A 22,750-nucleotide genomic window follows, 5' to 3' on the forward strand; every position below is an offset into this window, starting at 1 on the left:
GAAAGAGAATACAGGAACCATGTAACATGATATTTTATTGATCACAAATACTGCAAGAGGCTTAAAGATACTTTTTCATGAAGTTGCATTACTCATTTTGACAGGAATACAGCTCCTTTAATACGCACTGTCAGGTTCCCTGCCATTAATTAAGAGAAACTCCATGTTGTTTTTTTTATTTATCTACAAGATTAAATCTGGGGACAGGACAGGTACTTTGCTTCGGTTTATGCTAATCTCTACCTTTAAATCCACTGGCAATGTCTTTCTTCTGCTTTCAAAAACTGGTTAATCCAAAAGCATTAAAGTTAACTCTGTCAAAATCTGCTTCCAGTGGGCAGACTTACGAAATCTGCAGTGATGGAGGTCTACTTGACATTAATTCTTAATACAAGCCTGTAGATCTTCTCAAGGTAACCAGAATGGTTTTGGAAGGCATAATGTGCCCTTCAAATTTTGTACCAGTAACCTCCAAGAAGAAATACAAAAACCAACCCAACCTGAGTATGGAAGAATAATGACGAAGCACTTCTTGCAAATTTGGTTTAAGAACCCGACAGCTAAATGCCTCAAGCAGTTACTGAGTCTGTGTGTAGTTGACAAACACTGAGCACAACTACCGAAATTACCAAACTTTTAAGCAACAAGTATTAGTAACAGAAAATTGGTGGGGCTGGTATTCTGATTCCAATCTGGAAACCAAACTCAAGATTCATGGCATTCTTGCGAAGGCAACTGCTCACCAATAAAGACTTTCATACTTGGAAATCAAAGCTATAAATGCATAAGATACAGCTACAACTAAAGATGTACATAGGAATTAACTTTTTGTTCCATTCTCAAATATTTCAGATGGGTTGCTATGAAGATCAGAGATACTGGCAATGAATTTCAGAGTAAGGGTAAGTGAATTACCAACCAGGTATTTCATGGGAATGAAGACATCAATAATGCTAACTTATAAACACAGGTAATAACCTTTTTTCTCTCCACTTAGAAGTTAAGCTACAAAGTACCAATTATTCAGTACTTCTGGATGCTGCACCGTTCTTGACTGTCATGCTCCCTCTAGAGGAAAACAGTGAACATTTATACTTCTGTTTCAGTGCTCTTTATAAAACAATTGCTACATTGCACTTGAATAAAAGTGGTGTACATTTAAGAAACGAGAATTCTTACTTAAGAATTACTTAAGAAATGAGCTTCTTACTTAAACATATTAACATTTTAATGTAAGGTGAGAATGTCACTTTTTCTAACATCCTTTTCTTTCACTTTGGTGACTACTGCACCACACCTTCCAAATGTTCACAGGTCTCTGAAATATTCTTGCTCACAGCCCATAACTTCAGCAAAGCAGTGCCAGCAATGTGCTTGCATTATTTACACACAGCACTTTTCTGCACCATCCATCACTGAAGATAGGCAGCTGGATCTGCAGTAACTAAAACTAGACTTGGGCAAAAGAAAAAGTGTAGGTAAGCTTTTATACATAAAACCATGATCATGAAAATAGCATATATGGCAAAATTTAACAGAGAATCAGAAAGTTAAAACCAAATAAGCCATGACTATAGGCAAAAGTCTCTGGCTGGAAAACTCTTGGGCCCATTGCCTAAACAGACCACCGAGACAACCTCGATTTGTGCAACAGTTTCAACAAAGGCCAAGCCTTCAATCCTACAAGTATTTTCCAGCACTTCCTGCTGTTGCACAGCAGAGAAAAGTATGTAAAACAAGAGAGGTGCCAGGAACAGTATTAGTTCCCTTTAGATTGTCAACCACATAAAATGCAATATTCAGTATTACACTTTAAACTACTCCACTGGTGTCATAATTATAGTTGCACACAGAAAGTATGCATCCTTTCACAAAGTCTGCTCTGCTTGTTCATTAACTGCAACAAATACAAATAATAAATTACTGACCTAACTAAAGAGAAAAACTTGTTTCCCTTCGATTCACTTCAATTCAGCAGGGAAAAAAAAATAATCAAAACCCAAGACTGTCCTTAACTTTATTTATTTTAATTTGACTAGAAAGAGCAAGGAACCATAATGTTAAAAAGGTCAAAGAAAGTGGAAACATGGTACCCTCTAAAACCACAAGTCTACTAGCAGAAGTACAAAGATGAAATACTTCCATCTCTGCTAGCTCAGTGTCTGTTACATTATGAATATTATTTGAAAGCAACTTAGGACTGTAGAATACAAAGGCAGAAAAACTCCAGTTACAGCTACACATTTTTCAAGATCTAACACTGACAAGGCCTAGGTTTGGGAAATGCTTGTACATTTCCTACATTAAGAACCCACTGTCCTGTCAGGCCAAGCACTAATGTGTAGTTATGCTGCAGGTAGGCATCAAGTGCGAATTCAGAATGTCTCCATTAGAAGTCCCCATGGACTCCTGCTCTGTGAGCTGACAGAGGAAGGTCTTAGCTGTCAGCCAGCTCTGCAAGCCAAACTTCTGCAGGTGGTGGTCACATATGAAAAGGATCTCTCCTTTTGGCAGCAGAGGGCAGTACTAGACACGGTTAGAAATTCTCAACACTACAAGCTACAGACAGGAAAATCGAGGACCTGCAGTTAGGTTTTGGGAGCTTACCTTCTCTAGTGGACAGTGTGTGCTGTCTCTTAGAAATGGTAGTAGATTTGGACGATCGTATTCTGCATAAAGGCTGATCTGTTTCTCATGATATCGTTGACCTTTATGGTGGTCTCTCTTGAAAAGCTTGTGCAAGTACTAGGAATCAAAGGGAGAATCATAACTCAAAACAACTTAGGCAATATTACTTGTTCTCTGCTAAAAAATTCACCGTCCTCTTAATTTCCTCAGGAATATCCTAACAAATACTAAAAGGCACAGCAATTAAATTCTGATTAAAAAGACTAGTTTTACATTTTTCTGAAGTACCCTCATCACAGCAACCTCCTAAACCAGCTCTATAAAACAGGTTTTCAAGGAACAGTTAAAAAATTGTCAGTGAAACTACTGCATTTTGAATTTTGCAGAAAACTTTGGACAAATATATCAAATAAACCATTTTGGTTATCTAGATATATTTGATCATTACAGATAACTACAGATTGACCTTTTTACCACATGAAGCTTTTTAAGCAAAGTACCTCAAACCACAGACAGTTGGGCAAAGCTCCTTCTCTCTAGATAGGCACAGAAAAGCCTTGAGAATAATACAGAGTCACTTTCATTCAAAGGCAAGCAGGCCTCACACTTTCCAACTGATGCATCCCTTCCATAAACTGACAGTCAGTCAGTCATCTTTGCAAAGCTCTCGGGGCTGTGAGCTGCACACTCCATAGAGCTGCTTCCTATCATCAGATCTCTAACATATAAACCTGCTCTCCATCTGAGCAATGACCTGAGCCTCATCTGTACACAGCTGCAAGTTAAACTTCCCTCCCTAACACAGCCCAAGCCCATAGTTACACGTTACACATTCCACTGACAGCACGTTCAAACCGAAGAGGTGCTTTTGGAATAGCAACTTTGAGCTGTGGACTTACAGTGATATTGTAATTCTGCACAAACAAGAACGATCCTGCAGTATACAGAAGTTACAGCTCTAGAAAGACAAGCAGTTCACTGTCTCTATGGAGCAGCAAAACATGTTTCAGAGTTACACCTGCCATCCAACTCCATTTTTGTGTGGGGAAAGAGGAGGGATACAAGCAAGAAGTAATTGACCAGAGAAGTCAAGTGTCTCCAGTGCCATAAGGAATACCTTGTAGTATGTTAACAAGTAAGTAGCATGTTATCAAGTTCTCACAGGTACACATTTTAAAATTCTTTTATTATTGTAAAAAGCTATGGCTATGTTAAAAAATTAATTACCAAAAGTAGCAACTTTTACTCTGATGGTTTATGACACTTCAGTGTCACGTGAACTTTGACAGGAGTATCTGTAAAATACCTGCCCAGCAAAGAGTTTATTCAGCTCAACTTGAAAACTACAGAAATATTGACTATTAAAAATATTGAAAAATACAGATATATAGAAATATTTACCACGTGCTGTAGCTCAGGCCTGCTTTCTAATTCTTCAACAACTCTGTCAATCTGAAAGAAAACAAATAAAACCCAACCCATCAGCCAACCTATAATGAACATCACACTCACAGGGCTGAAAGGATGGGACTGCTGTGCCACAAACTTGTTATACTCACAGAAATTTTGTCTTCATTATCCAAAAGCATGTCTACTGCTTTCTAAAGAAAAGAAAAAGAGAGCCCAGTTAAGAAACAGGTACACAGGTTTTCTCACACTCTATATAGTATTCTGCTTGTTTGCTGATAGGTACCAGATGGATATTGCAGACCTGCTCTTTTCAGCAACAGTAATTCAGAGAGCAGTTTGCATAACATCAGCATTCCTTAACTGCACAGCATTACAGGAGAGCACATTACATATTCTTTTAGGATACCTCTCCTAAGTTTCCACACTAATAGCAATCAATACTGTGCACTTATATAGCAGGTGAAGTATGCCCATCAAATCAGAGGTTATGGAAGGCCACCACTAAATGATGTAGAAATACTATTTGTCCCACTGCAAAAGGGATGATGGCAGGGTGATGGCTGTGTAGGAAACATACAACTCAACTTGCCACACAACTGGATTCCTCCAAACTATTTGCACACCAATACTGCAACATAAGCACATGAGATCATGTAAGCAGAGTGGCCAACAGCATTCTTGTTCTGATTCCTTTTTCAAGCACAAACTTTGCTTCAAATAAAAAAAATTACAAAAATCAAAGCTTATTTATATAATTTAGTCTAATAAAAAAAAAATGATTTTTTTTCTCATGTAGTTCAGAATGGCCATATCAAAATTAGCATCTTTGGTACAGATGGCTCTACATTTTAGCTCCAGTGCTTAGAAAACCGCTGCATTGAAAAAGCAGACCTACTTGATTATTTCCCAAGGATCACACAAAAACTCGTTTTCTGAGGTTTTGGCCAGCCAGGAAGAAAGAAGATTAAATTCAACACAAAATGCACACTTCTTGATTTTTGGAATTTAAAGTTAATAAACTTACAAACTTTCAGAAGCAGATCAGTTGACTGCAGAGAAAGGAAAGTGGCAACTACATATGCCTCACAGTAAATTCACTGCTTCCTTTCTTTTGCTTATTAATAGCATTATCTGATTAGAAATGCAAAAAAAATAACACAGTGGAAGTTTATCCAAGGAACTCAACAATGATCTTGGGTCAGAGACTCTTCTCACGGAGTGATACTCCAATGGAAATACCAAAGAAAAAGAAAAATAACTTTGGGTCAAATATTTTACAGTCTATGCAAATACCTTCTCATCTCAGAATGTATCAAGACACAGCAATTGCACTCTCTCTTCAACACTACCTTTACCTCATTTATTTTTAATCTGTTAAGATATCTCTAGTGGAAAGTGAATATTAAATCATTACAATCATCATACCTCTGAATCAAAATCCATGAGTAGAACAATTTTGTCTCTGATAGAACTGAAAAGATTGTGCTTGTGGATCAACTGGAAGACATCTTTGTGCCTCAGTGTTAGGTAAATTTCTAGGGCTCTGCCATAGCGCTGGTCATAAGTATACCTGATAAAAAACAATAATAAGTGATATTAGATATCTAAGCGTAGGAAAATCACCTATGAAGGAAAATATAAATGTATCCTAGGATGCAAAGGCTTCTCTTGAAAGGAGGTGGCAGCAAGGTGGATATTGGTGTCTTCCCCTGAGTAACTTGTAACGGAAAAGAAAAATGGTCTCAAGTTGTGCCAGGGAAGGCTTAGATTTGATAATAGAAAAAATTCCTTCACTGAAAGAGTTGTCAGGCAACGGAACAGCCTAGCCAGGGAATTGGTCGAGTCACCATCCCTAGACAGGCAGATGTGCTTAGTGACATGGTTTAGTGGTGGACTTGGCAGTGTGCTAGGTTAATGGTTGGATCTGATGATCTTACAGGTCTTCTCCAACCAAAACTCTACTTGCTTTGATGAATACATGACTAGTTGCTGTGATTGACTTTTGTTGAGGAAAAATAACACTGGGCAATGTTAATTTCCATCCTGTTTATATCAGTCATTGCATTTGTCTTCTGACCTGTGGTTCTCCACATTTTCTGCCACAGAAAATGCTGGCTCTTCCATGTTTGGTAACTAACTGGAACCCATGTCAGAACTTAAAACCATTGTTCTTTTAAGACTCTGGAACAGACTGTAACACAGCAATAGCACTGCTTTCTACAAAGCAGCAGCATGTAAAGAACTTAACATAGGGATCATGCTGAAAAAACCTAAGAGCTTTATCCCTGTAAGAAGTAGTCTAGAACCAGATCAGTTTTAGCACATTTTGCAGTCACATATTTCCAGCCATGCAGTAAACCTAAATATACTTCTGAAATTGAAGGGAAAAAAGCCATTTTGTTTTCCTGTGGGTAATTCTGAAATGCACACTTCACAAAAGAGGCTCCTTGTGATTGCACAAAGAGGAATGCTAGCTATTTTATTGTAAAGAGAAGTAGCAAATCCAATCTTAGATGAAACTCTTTTGCATTCATACTTGGCATACACTTTATAAGGAAGGGAAAAGAATTGTTAAGCTGTGCAATCAGCAGTGTGGAAAGCAGAGAAAACCAATACTTTGTAGACTGCAGAAAGGGGATATTTTTAAGAGAGTTAGACAAATATTTATAAACTACAGTATACTATTTCAAGCTTGCTTTTTGTAATAAGAGTTTAAAATTGTACCCACAATTCTGCAAGTGTTCGTAGCAAAGTCCTGTTCTGTGGATCTTTCTTCAGGTGATCTACTACAGCTTGAACTATGATTGTGTTGTTGTAGAGATCTCCAGGCCACTCTTTTATCAGGGTTGCAAACCCCTAAAAGTATAAGAGATTGTAAAAGAAATAGAAAGAACTGCCTAAGGAGCATTTCAAAACATCAAAGCTTCAGCTAAGCCTCTGAGATGATACCTGCTGTGCTGCACCTCTAAGCCACTTTTACGTGCCCACAGATGTGCACAGTGCAGAACACAGATTTTCCTTCTTAGGGCAATGTTATTAAGATTCATGAAGCTGGGTTGCTTTCAGGTGCTGAATGCTTTGAGCAGCACCTCAACCCCTTGTACTACATTAAAGAAATGACACATAATAGTATTTATAATAAACAACCAACATTGCAGTATATGTGTGCTCTGAATAACATTCTACTTATTCTCTTAAAAACTAAAGCCAAATTAATCTTTTTAATCTTGTCATTATCTTTGAATTTCCACTGATAATCTCTTTGAATGCATCAGAGAATTTGCTATCAGAGTTCCACATTGCTGAGGGTGTTTTGCTGGCAATAGCTATTACACTTGGACATGTCAGGTTGCAGTACCTCATAGTCACTCTCCAAAAACTCATGCAGGACCATTTCATAGATCAAAGGTTTCAAAACTGGATCTCGTCTGGGCAAGTAACGACTAATTGCCTACAGGGGCACAGAGAACAAAGTGTTAGAAGGGGAATTACATGTAACATCATAGCACACTGATGATAGAAAAAAGAATAATGAAACAAAAAAAAAAACAAACCCAAAACCCCAAAGCTACTTGCAAAATATGGCTCTTGGTAAACACTGGAAGCACTTAATATTCATATTTGTAAGCAGTATCCTAAATTTATTTGCTTTAGGATTATACAGATTGAAGCTGTACTACTTCTCTGATAGAATTTTCCTTAGGAAAATAGTGGCAAGATCAGAGTTAGAATTGGAATTATCAGTCATTACACTTTAAGGCATCTGAGTAATTACTTCTAGTCATTTAGAAAATAAAACCCACCAGAATAAGGGAGTTTTCCCAATTAATTTTTCCAGTCTTGGTCTTTTATCTTGTATAAAGGTATAAGCATTCATTAGCTGAAAAACATGTACTTTTGTTTTTTGACTTACTGTTAGGTCACTACATTTTATGAAGAGTTCTGTTTTGCCAGCTATTTTTACATACCCAAATGAAAGTTATTTTGAGAACTCATCTCTCCATGGAACAGGTGAAGGCATGTGATTTGTTGCCCTATAGAAGGCGTTCAAGAAGTGCATTCTGGCAGGCAGGAGACAAGAACCGGCCAGAATGAATCACCTCATACCCTGAAATTTCAGCGCAGCATCTTACTAGCCCTATTATATTCCATGCAACCAGAGGCCAAGGTTATTTCACTGCCTGCCAAAACAAACCCTGCTGCTACCAGCTGTGTTGGGACATTGGGGGTTGTAGCTGAAGGTCCAACACTGATGAAATTCATCCAACCACTCAGAGGTGTTGCCTGCTGCCCACTGTCACATGGTGCAGTAGCAATTTTCTTACAGAAGTTGCTTGGACAAAGCAGGAGAAGTAAGATCTCACTAAATACTTTTTGGTAGCTTTACAGATAGCAATGACTATTCACAACAGATTCTCCTGGATTTAAATAAAAACAATTGTCTAAGTTACATAGCTCATGCCAGTCTTCCATCCATAGCTGAAAAAGGAGACAAAAAATAAAAGACCAAGTGAAAAAAGCACTGTTAATGACTTCTAATTTTTGCAAAGTTCATTGATCACAGGAGACCTCTTCTCTTCCCACAGTGTTTGAGCTTGGCCAGTCTTTGAAATGTAACATACTGCCAACATCAGCTCCCACCGTCTGTCACAGAATTTAACAGCTAACTCAGGGCACAGTCTTGCCAGCTGCCCTGGGGAATCATATTCCTGACCCCCTCATAAAAAAAGCCTCTTCTGACCATAAAGCAAGCTGGATATCAGCTAGAGAATTGAAGGCAGAGGACATTCTCCAACAGTTGTTTTCAAACCTTCCTGCCACCTCCTAAGGCTTTGCTGCTACTCTAGGCTGGGGTTTAACCACACAGTGAGCTGCGGAGAGGTGCAGCTGCCTCGCTGTGTGGGGCCAGGCTGCCTCAGGAAGAAAATCTCTCCTGCTCCAAGCCCCCCCTGCTTTGAAGGAAGAGCTCAACCACCTCCTGCAGTTTGGCCCCTGCGCTCAGCAAAAACTAGGAAGCATCCAAGTTATTTTTAAGCCTAGGCACAAAGGTAAACTCAGACCTGGGCTGAAGGTTACAAAATCTCTTTGCATTGTATTGTTAAGCTGCAGAGCCAGGATGCCTTTATATCAGTTCATGAACCACGTGGTGGAAGCCACTTTGAATAAAAAAGAAATACTACACACAGAAATATTTTCTTCATTTCTTCTTACGACCTGTTTTCAGACTTTTGATCAATAGGTATAAGGACAAGGTATACACAAGAAAGCCCATACAGAAGTTGACATGAGATAGCCTAAAACATCTCACCAATAAGCCCAAGGCACAATTATTTATTCCTCAGAGGATACCTATGAGATAAAAGAGACTGTCCGGATAATGCTGCTCTATTCTATGTTCACCATGGTCACACCAAGTTTTTCATGTGTCTTCAAGCCAGTATTTTGGTCATTAAAGCACTGCTGCTGCTAGCTGATCATCCTGCACCCCTGCAAAAAGCCACTGCTGTCACAGCAGACTCAACAGAATGGAGCATATCCCTCATGCCACAACAGTCAGCACTTACGGAGTTTGGCATCTTCCTTTCAATTCACCTTCCTCAGCTGCTTCAGCTGAGACATTGGACTTAACATTGAAGTGACTCAAGCACAAGCACATTAACTCCATCAAGCCACGCAAGGTTCTAAAATCTTGAAATTCCCATTACAAGGTTTGCTAGTGGACATTCACTGAAGACATAAGAGACATCAAGACACCAAAATGCAGTCTCTTATGGCCAAAAGAGCCTTTAGTACAAAACACTCAAAAACCTAAATCCCAAAAGCAAACAAACAAGACGCTTGCCTCACAGGCTTTGACACTGGGGTATCACTAATCAGTCCCTCTGCAGGAAGGAAAGTTTAAACCTTTAGTTTCACTGTCACCTTAGTTACTGGCAAATCATGTTATATTGGAAACATGAGATTTCAGGCAATCACTTCTATGCAGTACAAATGCTTTAAGAAAATTCCCTTTTGAAATCCACTTTGTCTGCAAATCTCAAAAAGAGTGTCCTCATTGGAGCTTAAAGCCATTAAAGTCCAGTGGCACTACCATGTTTAATACCCACTGGTTGGGTAAATAGGTAAAAATTGCAAATATCACACAGGTGATATTCATTTCAAAACCAGCTTCATTTAGATCTGGCTTAACTGAATATCCTTTATGATGTTCAATTATCTTTAGGAACTTGGGACAAGTTATACGTGGCTGAAATAAAGTAAGAAAGGCATCTTCTAGAACTGCAGCTTGGAGCAGAGTAATGCAATGGATTCCAGCCTATGTTTTTCTAAGTCTACTTGCAAGGGACTGAAAACAACCGTTTAGAAAGGCAGTAATTTAGCAGAGATGTTTTTGCAACAAACCTGCAAAAATGTTTATATTTTACAGTCTGTTGGATGACATAAGTGGAGAAAAGAAAAACATCCACTCCAGACACTCACACCTAAAAAACAAAATAAACTCAAAAGGACTAAGGAACACTGTATCGAAATTTCACCTGTACTTACACTCAGGTCCTTTACTGGATTGAAATAAAGAGACAGAATCATGAGTTTTCAGCTTTCAAGGTGACAGAGTGCATTGAAACACTGAGAACTCATACAAAAGGCAAGGTTTTCCTTGCACAGGCTCTAAAACAAAGGCCAGATATTTCTGAAAACTGTAATATTGAAACACTCTTGCTCCTTGAACAGATTTAAACAGCTCAAAACCAGCAGAGGACTGCATGCTGTGAGATCTTAATAATATGTCCTTTTTGGCTCATTGAGTTTGAATAGGAAGACATAAAATTCAGAACTAAAAGTACATGCATTACCAAAGGGAGTATGCATAATGTTTTCTACTGGCTTGGCAGTGACAGCACAATAGCCTTATGTCCTAGGCATTTTATTAACTGAGAATCTCACAATAAATGTGTACTGTTATGGTAGCTGGCTTGTGACCAGGGAAAACACAAGACAGGGCAGATTGCTCCCCTCCCCTGCTTCCATTTCTAGCACACAGCACAGGTTTTCCCTGTTGCTTTGCAATTTAACTACGCTTGACACTTAAAGCTTCATCTCTGTTGCAGGGGACTTGGATTTTCAGGAAAGGTTGGCACCCACAAAAGCTATTTTCCTTAAGAGTTGGGGTAGGATTTTTCAAGACACACTGAAGCAAGAGAAAAGTAAATAGGAAAGATGTATTTCACTGTGAGCAGCTGTGAAAAGTAAAGGCCTTGGGTGTGGGTCTTCTACCTGTGGGCTGACAACAAGTCAAAAATAGGCACCTGGATATGCTACACTTCCAACCCTGTTTTGACGCTTGTTAACATACACACAGACTGAATGAAAACTGTACACGTAGAGAGCTGGTGCAGGAATTCTGAGGGCAGTTTTATACCCTCCTACCACTCTAGTGCCATTAAACATGGCATTCAGATACCTGAGATACTTGGTCAAAACATGCAAGAAATACAGAACAGCAATTACTGGAGTTCAGAGATAGGAATTAACTTACCTTAAGCTGACCTATTTCTTTAAACTTGTAAACTTCAAACTCCCAGAGTTCTGTGTTTTTGCCAAGAATTTTCTGGCACTTTCTGGAAAGAAGATGAAAGGGGAGAAAAAAAGTAGGCACACAGAGCAATACAAATGTGACAGCATTACTGCAAGGATTCCTTTCTCCTTTCTTCTCCCTAATGAAAGCACTTTCAAGGGTCTCTCATTCTGGCAACCATTGCTTCAAGTATGCTAGGTACTCCTCTCAGATCTTACTATTTCTTTGCATCCAAAAGGACATAACAGTTTATTATGCGTTTACCCTTATTGATTAAGGCCATATTAGCTTTATGAGTGAAACTTTTAAATCCCAGCCAAATAAAATTGAATACTTAAAAATATGTTTATGTATATATGTACGTGAAGACACACATCTTCACTAATTTCTGTTGCTTACTTTAGTTACCCAGATTTGACATTTTTATTTACACCCATGTGACCACAATTTATTTTCTGACGGTCGAACATGTTATGACACACTAATAAACTTAAGATTATGAACATCCAAAGAAAATATCTATTTGGAAAACTTAATGTGACTGAAAAAATAAAGGTTTACTTTCAAAAATATATATGTCTCAATTCTGATTATACTTCAGTAAGTTTACAGTAACTTTAGGGCCAATACAGGCAAGAAAAATAGGGTCCATACAAATCTGTATGTTTTGAATCTTCAGAAACTCTAGAACACACAGAAAAATCAACAATACAAAATACTTCAGAATCAGTAATTTACTTTTGCTTCTTTTTTTCACACAGATACACTTTAGCCACCAAAAAAAAAATCTTAATAAGTTACCGAGCAGCCAGGTCATACTCTCCTTTCTCCACTAGATGATTTATATAGGCTAAGCCAATATCCTAAAGGGAATAAAAACAAGGAATTAGTTATAAAAGTTTGGAAGTCAAACACTTGACTGCCACAACAATTGTAATTCCAGCTGTATGCACCATTGCTAGGTCAAGCACCAGGTCCTAAGTGGATACTCCCAATTCTCCTTCACATTTAGGGCCCACAAACTAGTCAACACAAAATACTTGCCTAGATTACTCACAGGTTCAAATTAACAACAGAAAGGCTGTGCCACCTCTACATATTAAGAATTGCTCTAAAAAACATGGCTGATCAGCCAGTGCCTGCATTAGGTATCTCAAAAAGAAACCAAACAGCTACTGTATGAGACACCTTTTTTGTAAAAACAGTTTTCAGAGGAAAAAACCTTGATTGAGAATATAAATCCTAGTGCTGCTCCATATAGTAGAGGAATTAGTGAGAATTTAGCAAGATTGTTACCTATTATTATGTACCAAATTTTCCTCTCAAGTGTTTATCGCACAGGTCAGCTGCAAAATTATTTTGGTAGGCAATAAATATATTACAATTTTGGTGATACAATCATGCATTCTGCTGTAAACCCAATGCTCGTGTCAAGGGCAATGCAGTACCAGTGTACCCACTGCATAAATTACAAATCACATCACTAAAAGCACATTACTTCCAGAAAAAAAGAGGGCTGTACAATGAAAAAATAAAGTCCTTGCTTTGTAAAAAAAAACCCCATTTTGTCTTCCGAAGTACAACATAACATTTTTGATCAAAATCAATGACAGTACTGAATTGCACAGAATATGAGCTGAGGTACTCAACAACTTCAATAGTTTAATCTACTACAAAGTTTTAAAGCAATAAATTCATGCACATACACCAGATTTTAGGATTTAATTTTGCTATAGGAACCACCTTCACACTTTCAACTTCACCATTATCAAGCATTGAAGACTTGTGGCAGTCTCCTTCTCCTGTGGACAAGCTCCCCACTGAGCAGAGAAGATGGTATAAGGAAAGGTGCTGTACATCTGTGGTTGTTTGGGACCCTTCCATTCTGCTCAAGAGGTGCAGAGGGGCAGTCATCATCACTGCAATCTAAAAGGAGCCCCAAGACCACTAGACTTGTTAGGTGGTGTGAGTGCAGTATCACTGGTCTGCTTGCTGCTGGGCAGTGATATCATGAGTTATTTAAATCCCTGTACCACTCACTAACCCTTCTCCTAAAAGTTGATGTCAACATTTTTTCCTCAACACATTCCATGCATTTTGCAATAGAGACTAAACATTCAACTGCTCTATTTGTATATACTCACACTAAATTTCCTTCTAGCAGAGCAAATTTTTGCAAACCAAGAGAAAAGCCTGAATTGCCAGGACCTCCTTTAAGAATTCTTTGCAACTTTTGAAAGGGTCACAGGGCAGTTAAATCATGCAAATTTTGTGATAGGTGATGGCATGCCATTAGGTCTTGATTCAACTTCTGGACTACACAAGAAAATAATTTTTAAGACATACTGATATGCAGCGTACATATTATAGCAGTAATCTAAAAATTCAGTATGTCTTCTAACACTTTGTACTTAAAAGCAAGCTTCCATTTAAAGCAGCAGCAGTATTAATTAAATACCAGTAAGTTCATGTGGAAGTCAAACAAAAAAGGCTAAAATAGAAATGCTTTTTGTGGCTTTATCCCCACACCCCTCTTCTCTTAATCAATATCCTTTGTTGCTCTGTGAAGGAACTACGAACATAGGAAATAACTACACAGGAAAAAAGGAGCTTAACTATGTAAATAATGAGAATTGCAAAGCAACATGAGAGCTAGATGTGAAACTGCAACTGAATATCAATAGCATTTAAAAGGTCTTCCAATTGCACCTTTTAAACTCCTGCCAAAACCCCGTCACATGTAAAAGGTAAAAGAGAAATGCGTCACCCCCTTCCAATCTCTAATATTGCAATACTGTCTGTTACTGGAAACAACAACAAATTTAATACAGAAGTAAAAGCAAGCCAAAATCCTATCAGCAAACAGAGAAGTGCATCTCTCTTCTTTTTCATGTTAATAGCACCTTCATAAATCCAGATCCTTTCGTGTTTCACACACTAAGGTTCCTCTTCTGCTGCTGAAACTGGGAAATTGAGTGCCAGTTGGAGTATGCCTAATAGCTATTGTCTGCTGCCATTCAGAGCAGGGGTACTATTTGAAGCATCTTACAGCCTTCTAAAACCAACCAGATACTTTGCTTTGATAAACTATTTTGAGACTTACCAAAATCTTGTGCTTTTTTATGGTTTTCTGACTTATCTCAGCTGCCATCAAAGCTTCCTATATTCAAAAAGTAGAAAACAGAAATAGTAGCCAAATCAACAAACTTTCAATACAGAAAGCTCTAGAACTACATAAATCAACTATTTTTCAGAGCAGGGTGTTTGAAGCAATAGAATTTTTAATGCCATGGTTGGATGAACAGCTTTGAATTCATACTCAAACAAAAGCAGTCAAGCAAAGAGAAAACTACTTTTGTTTCCATCTGGGTTCACTCCACATTACTATATTAGGATCAAATAGCAAGATTACAATGAAACAGACAATGCCATCGCATTGGATCATTTTCAAATGAGAACTCTTCACTACCAAAACCTGTGAGAAAAAAATCATCAGGAAAGGGGATGGGAGAAGGCTACCTTTCACTTCCCCAGCCCAAAAGTCTTCTCCAGTCAGACATTTACATTGAAGTGTTGTTTTCTCTTCTTCTGCTTCTTTCAAATGTACAGAAACAAAGCTGGCACTTTTACAAACAAAATGAAACCTTTACCATACATCATAACACACAAGCCATCTACTACTCTGAATAGATTTCACAAAGGCACACACACAGCTGTCACTTGCAAATTACTGGAGTCTTCAGGGACCAAATGCTGTGATTTACATAAACTGCAAAACTGCACTCATCATATCAGTTTGATATTCAGATGCAAAAGCATCCACAAGGATTTAAACATCTGCATGAGGAATATCATGATTGCATTAACGAAAGGAATACATGCTGAGTGGCTTTCCCACATTCTTTTTCTTATAATGGGCATCGAAGAAATAACATGTAAGAAAGCATTTGCAAGATACTTTATGAACTTTAACAAGTGCTGTAAGTTATTAACTGCAGGACTTCAAAACACTGGATGTATGCTAATATTGTCTGTAAGAACTTTCTATTACTATTGTTTTGTGTTTAAACATGCTTAAAGACACCAATATAGAGGCAACCAAATACTGAGCTGTTTTTTACCAACGAAGATATATGGTTTTTTTTAATACTGGCTCTCTTTTTTTGGGAGTAACACTACTTTCACACCAATACCTACAGTTGAAGCCCAAATTATTTTGCTTTTAAAAACTTGCAGACTGAAGTAAGTAACATAGAGCAACATACAGTATCCTAACACAACCTTTTGACTTTATTGTGGATGTGATATAGAATAGGGGAAAAAAAATAAATTTAATGTTCCATATCATGTTCATTTCCCTTCTTTCTTCATTTGAGATAGATCTAGAAAGGTATCCAAGTAGCTCATTAGTTAACTGTCCTGCTGCTTTGAAGCCAAAACCCAGCTTTAGTAATGTTCACTGACAGCTAATACATTTCATATCTGGTGCTGAGAGCAGTATTCATGGCATCTAATTCAGCTGCCTCACTTCGATGCAATTCAGATGAGTTGCTTCAGTAGGAAGACTAACTCTCCAGAGAGATGGAGAGATGTATAGTCAACACCTACCCCTCACAAGCATTTAGTCCCTGACTGCAGGAACAGAAACTATCCTATCCAAAGGACTGAACAAAGTTCATCATCCCACCCCACCTTCCAAACCAGGAAAGTCTGACAGAAAAAGAATGATGTAAAAATTACTTCATATTTCTTCTTTTCAAGAAGCCAGTCAATGTGGTCATCTTGGTCCCGCTCTTTAGCAACAACCACGTCTCTTGGGCTGATGATATAGAAAAGTGATTCACCTTCCGAATACTCTGCAAATGCATACACAGTTTTATTATTATTATATGTTCCTTAAGTAAAGCCCTGCTTTTTAGTACACCCTTGAGGGGAATTTAAAAAGAGGAGATACAAGGAAGACAGCAAAGCTACTCCTGCAGAACATGCCTGTTTGGGAAGCTGTATTCTCCAATAAATTAAAACTGGTTTAAATGGCAAAACAGCTTTCAAAAAAAAATCACTACAGCTTATTGCAAATTCTGATTCATCCACTATGTGTAAACTTTATGATGGTTTAGAACACATTATTATACTTTTAGAGGACTATTACACTACATAGCCAGCAATAAACTTATCCTCCCCATCAAGGTCAAGGCCATCAAAAGCATAAATGATAGATGCCATAACCCCTGGGGACACAGCACATCATTACAGCAATGCATTTGCAATGCTATAAGTTAAGGTTATATGTATAATGCATTTGTTTATACCATAAGCCTTTGTTTTTGAGTAAGCTCAAAAGTAAAAATGTACTTAAAGGTAAAATCAAGCACAGATGACTGTTCAGAATGGCTATTATTTCCACAGAACCCACAAAAAACCACCATCAATATTTTGTAGATAGAGGAAGGAAAACCATCCTCCATCTTTTATCTGTATCTATACATGCATGCAAATCACTCCTGAACTGATAAGCAATCCACAAAATAAAACTTGTTTTAAAGCCATCCAAAAATTTAGACTTAGAATATTCATTAAGTATAAAAGTACAACTGTGGGCATCAATGTTCTGCTTAGGGACAGGTATAAAGAAATTCCAATTCTACTGATGGTAGCAGAGATGTTTTGGAGATCTGGAGGAGATACACTGTATTTCTAGTGGCTTAAGGGCATTGATGTACACAAAGAGGCCTGACATGCCTATGATTTGAAGAGTGCTGCCAGAGAAGATGCTTAAAAATGAGATTCATGGATTTTAAATGCCAGAAGGAATGTTTCCGTGTAACATAGGCTATATAATCTTCACCAAGGAATTCTGCATCAGCTTTGCCATGCATCTTTCTGCACTACAACACATATATCAGAAAACCATCCCATCTTATTTAAAAGATTCTGGCATATATTGTGCTAGGGCTTAATCTCCCTGCCTGCTACATAATTACATGTGTCTTCTGGGCTGAACTTGCCAAACTCCAGTTTCTATTCATTACATTTTACCATTCTGGGGGCTGTTATATGCCAATAGCTTTGTCTGTTCAGGGAGGCTAAATAACAGTGAGCCCCTTGTAAGGTGATCCAAATACGTGTTACTTTTGAGGTGATATTTATTCCATCTTTGACTCTAGAGCAGCTCTTCCATGACATTGTATCACTAATTTCACTATTCCTGAAGTCTTCTGTCTCCAAAGAGCCCCCACAGCTCATGTGCTGAATGCATCTCCATAAAAAATACTTCCTTCCACAATACTAGACACTACAAAAGATTTGTATTTCTGCCTTCCCCAATATGTCTGTCTTAATAGGCAACAATACAAACCATGATGTTTAAATACACACGTGTTTTACTTCATATGACTGTTTCTTGTGTATTTTCACTTAATATGTCCATGTCATAATCGGGTACAGACAGTTATTTACAGAGATGACCAAAAAATGAAAAAGGAGGTTGAGTCCTCCCCAAGCAATCTTTTTAACCAAGTTATGAAAACAAAAGAATATTAGTAACACCAACCTAAATGATAATCTCTACATTCATTTTCCTGAAATCCTCGTACTGTTAGTGCATCAGAAGATATTTCTTCACAGGACTCAGGTAGGGGTTGTACAATATCCAGTCTAGGCCTTGCACAACACTCCAGTTCCTAGAGAAACACAATCATCTTAGTTATATCCTACAGGATTTACCTTAGCAATGCCAACTGATGGTCATCTACAAACAAGGCTGAAATTAAACAACAGCAAAAATTCCCTAAGGTACTTTGTACTGAGTACTCAGTTGTGAACCATACCCACTGCAAAGCTTTGCTCCACAGAGTAGCTGTAACTACACCTGATACACAAAGTGAAGTCACTGCTGCTCTTGGCTTGCTTCCCTTGAAGAGATCTGTGCAGAGAAAGGAGGTTTAGACAAGACACAGGTCAAATCCTTCCCCTGAGTTTGCTCACTCTTTTTCTGCTTGTGGTCACAGAAGTTTTCAGGGCTATTGCAGATAATCATTAAGCAGAGCATTCAAGAAACAAAACAATTTGAGACACATTCTCAGCTGGACTCAGGCTCAGAAGGACAGAGCTCTATGAATCACTGATATTCTAGTACAAAGATGAACTTAGGGTTTTTTAGCTCATGTTTAAGTCTGCACTTGAAAGTGTCCAGCAGTAGTAGGGAAAAAATTAATCTGCTATGCTGATGTTCTTAAGAGTAACATGAAGTTTCAAGTACAATGTAGTGGTTATGGTAAGACAACATCATAGACTTGCATCTTCTATCCAAGGGAAACTGCTGCCTTCAACTAGCTGTATCTTTCGTAAGTCGAGGTTTGAAGCAATCTCTTTATTTTCTACTTCTGCTTGTGAATTATAACAAAATACAGAATGAAAGAGTGAGAAGACATACAAAGTAGATTTACACAGCTCTAGCTTATGTATTTGGCAGCAACACAACTCAGGTCTTTTACCAATTTAACTGTTTTCAAGTTTTAACCAAAAAAAGCAAGCAAGCAGTAAGTCTGATTCTGATCCAATTTGTAACAAGGAGGAAGCTGCCATTTGAAAGCTGTGAAATCAAGTGTCGAAAAAACAATGTTCCCCAAAAGCCAACAACATCTGTAGCAACCTGAACTTCTGCTGCAGGCTCAGGCAGCTCAGGCTCAACAAAGCCAAGACATTAACAGAGGGGTTCTCACCACACCATGGCACTGACATGGTGTCAGGAAGGAGAGAACATTTGTTTCCTTGATAGAGTCACCCAGAGGGCTAAAAAGTTATTGAAGTCCAGCATTCAGAGTTGATTAAAGGACTAATTAGAAGCAAATATACGAAAAAACCCCCATGTCTTTCCTGTGTACCATTACCGTATCAGCTGAAACTCTTTTTTTCTTTCTTTCCTGAAGCTGCTAGAATAACTTCAACCTTTATCAGTTACTACCTCTTTTGTATTAGCTCCTTTTCCATGCTACGACTTCATTAACAGCAGCCTCCCCATTTCCTTGCTCCTCAGCATTTCAACCCATATCTTCTTTTCCTTTCCTTATCCCATTTATTTGCCTCTTTTTTTTTCCCCCCCGAACCCTCGCACATTAGAGGTCTAGTGTATCAGTCCTCTTGGGAAACACTGCTGTGACATTACTTTTCTCCTTAGCATAAATAAAAAAATAAAGAACTGACATCCTGCAGCAGAGCTAGAAGCTAACCCTATTGATTTCAGCAGGCTCGAGCATTTGTTTGAACCTACAGCATTTCATTGCCTAGCAACTTGTGCACCCAGTTGCTTAGGGTTACTATGGTGATGGTTGTCTAATGCAGATATACTATCAAAGAGATGATCAAGAGCACCTGCCACTCTCACTCTGCAACTTCAAGGATTTCCTCCACTGCCTTGCCTTTTATTTGGCAATATGAAATAAATGTTGGAGACAGACATGGCACTTGCCCACATGCAATAATAACGACTGACATGAATTCTAATTTCTACCTATCTACACACACATCTGGGTGTACACAACTAAAGGTATTGGAAGGAAGGGAGACAATGATGCCACTTGCTCTCAACTGTGCATCTCGCCCTCACCACAGTGACTCTTACTGCTTGAGTTGATCAACTTCGCTGCTTGGATTTCTTCTGCATCTTAATGGAGTGTCAGCAAGCCTCTTATAGCTAAAAAATTATACTTTTCTTCTGGTGTAGAAATAGCAGATAGAATGAGAGAAAAGGAGATAAAAACAGGGAGGGGGGGGAAAAAAGGAAAGAAAGTGGAGAGAGGACTATTAAGACCTTCTCTGCCTCCTTCAAGAAATAAAGGAATCCAGACAGGACTTTTGCAAGGTAAGTACATTAGTCTTCAACAGCACCTCCACTGACCTTTTTTTATAGGTGAGAGAAGATTCAAGCACTGTTCACTACCAGGGAATACAAATTTTTTCACAGATAATCTGATCTGCGTGACTAGTTTCAGGCCCAACTCACAGAGCGGTTTAGCGATGTGAAGAAACTCCCAACATAAAAACAATTACCGTTTTTTCAGAAATCTCCTTTACATATGAAAGTATAACAAGCTGGTCGCAGAGAGGGGCAAGCCCACTGATATAGAATTCAGTGTCAAACTGGAAAACTGAAAAACAGGAAAGACAACAGATGGTTAAATAAATTAATGTGTATGAACCATTCCCCAAGCAAAACACAGAACTGATCTTCAGTGGCCATCAACAGCCAGCAGGAGCACTTCGGAGACACGAGACTCCATACACATAACAAACCCACAGTCTTTCCAGTTGCATCAGCAAGATGAAAAATCACATTTAACAGATTACATTCCATTAAAGCTTGCAAGGAGAAATGTTTGTGCTCCAGGACAGGCTAGATGTGAAACATTCAAAATGAATGGTCAGCCTGATTTTCAGTAATCACACTGAAAAAAAGGAAGCAAACCAAATAAAATAGGTAATAAATGGAACATGGCCACTGGTTTGCATATTCACAGCAAGTCATGTGGTCATGAAAATCACAGAGGCTACACCGACTGGTATGATACATGAAAACACAAAAGATCATTACTTATTGATTATCCCTTTAAAAATAACAGAAAGTTTTTGAGATACTTGCATTACAAAGAAAACATACAGCTAAACAGTCCATTTTCTTGTTTATAAAACCAAACCCGTAATTTCCTAAAATCAGTTTTAAATTGAGACAGTTACATGACAATTATTTTGAGAAAGTAAGAGAGAAGCATTGTATTTACAAAAAGGCTCATTAAAGCAGATCTCTGCCCTGGGAAAAGATTTGGAGTGCAGGCATTTAACATCTGGTAAGCCCTTTTTGTGGGCTCACCTCTCATAAGGCCCAAAAGAGGTGTCATCCAAGTACCAATATTAGAAAAAAAAAATAAGTAAGTTTTTATTAAAGTATGGGATGCATAATTATTTTCTCCCAAAATATGGTTTTAGGAGAACACAAGTGTAAGTAGAAAAAAAAGTTTCCTTGCTTGCTGCTTAGCACGCTATATGACTTAATTTCTACTGTTTACTAGTTAGCAAAGCAAACAGATAAAGCAGCGTAATGACACTAAATGTAAAGATAATTTTCTTTAGCTAAGGTAATAAGAAGGAACAGGAGAAATAATCGTCCGCCTGCTAAAGGAGAAAAAATCCTTTAAAGTGAAGTACAGATTTGACACCTGTCTCTCAATGAATAAGCAAATATTGTTTTTCTCTTAATGAGTGCTGACACTTTGACATCGCTGGGGAACCAAGGCACAGCACAAGGGTAGAGCACTCCATCTATTCTAGGAGAGAATAGGTTGACATTTGTAATCCTGGACATAATTATTTTGTTCTAGCCTACAAGACTGATGAGATTACTTCGACTGTGTCACATGCTGCTCTGAGTGATGATTTTAAACAAACCATGTCAGAAACATCTACATAATATAACTTATTCCCAATTTACAATTTAGCATTTGGCAACTTAAAAGAATATGGAAGGCAGGAGGGAAAGAAAAAACAAAGTAAAATCCATAATGCTGGCTAGAATGGTAAGCAAATAAACTTCCATCTCAGGTTTAAAAAGTCAAGAGAAGTCTCTCAAAGGCATATAAAACATTGTGGTTTGAATTTGGAGAGGAAAAAACAGCGTGGTGAGTGGTACATTTATAAAGATTATGGGGACAATTAAAAAAAAACCCATACATGTTTCTTTGACTTTCATCAGAACTTTAGTTCCTTTGCCAATGAAAATGTATTTAATGTGTACGTAAAGGTGTATTTAGGATCAAGCAGTAGGCTGTTCTGTGAGACAAAAATAAACAAAAATAATCACTTCAAGTTTTGTTTTTCAATGGAGTTTAGTTTCCTTGGTTTCACTTTCAGCTTTCTCAGCTCATCCTCCTCAAGAGGCCTTGTTGAAACACAATGCTCGAGCTCTGCTGCTACAGCCTTGAACAAAGAATAGCTGGGAGAGACTGTGTTTCTTGACCTGATAAAAACCTTTGATACAGCTAATAAAAAAAGTCCTACTGAAAAAAAATTATAGAAGTTATAACTGCAATGAACACTAATAGGTTAATTTGACTTACTGTCTGGACACTTTGTTGTGATTAA

At 38.0% G+C, this 22,750-nt stretch overlaps 1 protein-coding gene across 2 annotated transcripts in view; it reads right to left on the bottom strand.

Moving 5' to 3' along the window:
- Positions 1-22,750, bottom strand: part of VPS41 (vacuolar protein sorting 41 homolog (S. cerevisiae)) — a 95,068-nt gene that overhangs the window by 10,559 nt on the left and 61,759 nt on the right. For both annotated transcript variants that reach the window (XM_010001515.1, XM_010001516.1), the window contains 12 exons: positions 20,666-20,763; positions 18,168-18,297; positions 16,355-16,470; positions 14,718-14,774; positions 12,416-12,477; positions 11,576-11,657; positions 7,397-7,489; positions 6,767-6,894; positions 5,464-5,608; positions 4,188-4,229; positions 4,030-4,080; positions 2,608-2,745 (listed from right to left, as the gene is read on the bottom strand). In XM_010001515.1, coding sequence (XP_009999817.1) covers positions 2,608-2,745; positions 4,030-4,080; positions 4,188-4,229; positions 5,464-5,608; positions 6,767-6,894; positions 7,397-7,489; positions 11,576-11,657; positions 12,416-12,477; positions 14,718-14,774; positions 16,355-16,470; positions 18,168-18,297; positions 20,666-20,763 — 1,142 coding nt within the window. The remainder of the gene's footprint in view (positions 1-2,607; positions 2,746-4,029; positions 4,081-4,187; positions 4,230-5,463; positions 5,609-6,766; positions 6,895-7,396; positions 7,490-11,575; positions 11,658-12,415; positions 12,478-14,717; positions 14,775-16,354; positions 16,471-18,167; positions 18,298-20,665; positions 20,764-22,750) is intronic.

The sequence above is a fragment of the Chaetura pelagica genome, unplaced genomic scaffold (genome assembly GCF_000747805.2).
Source record: "Chaetura pelagica isolate M959 unplaced genomic scaffold, ChaPel_1.0 scaffold7, whole genome shotgun sequence".
NCBI classification, from domain to species: domain Eukaryota; kingdom Metazoa; phylum Chordata; class Aves; order Apodiformes; family Apodidae; genus Chaetura; species Chaetura pelagica.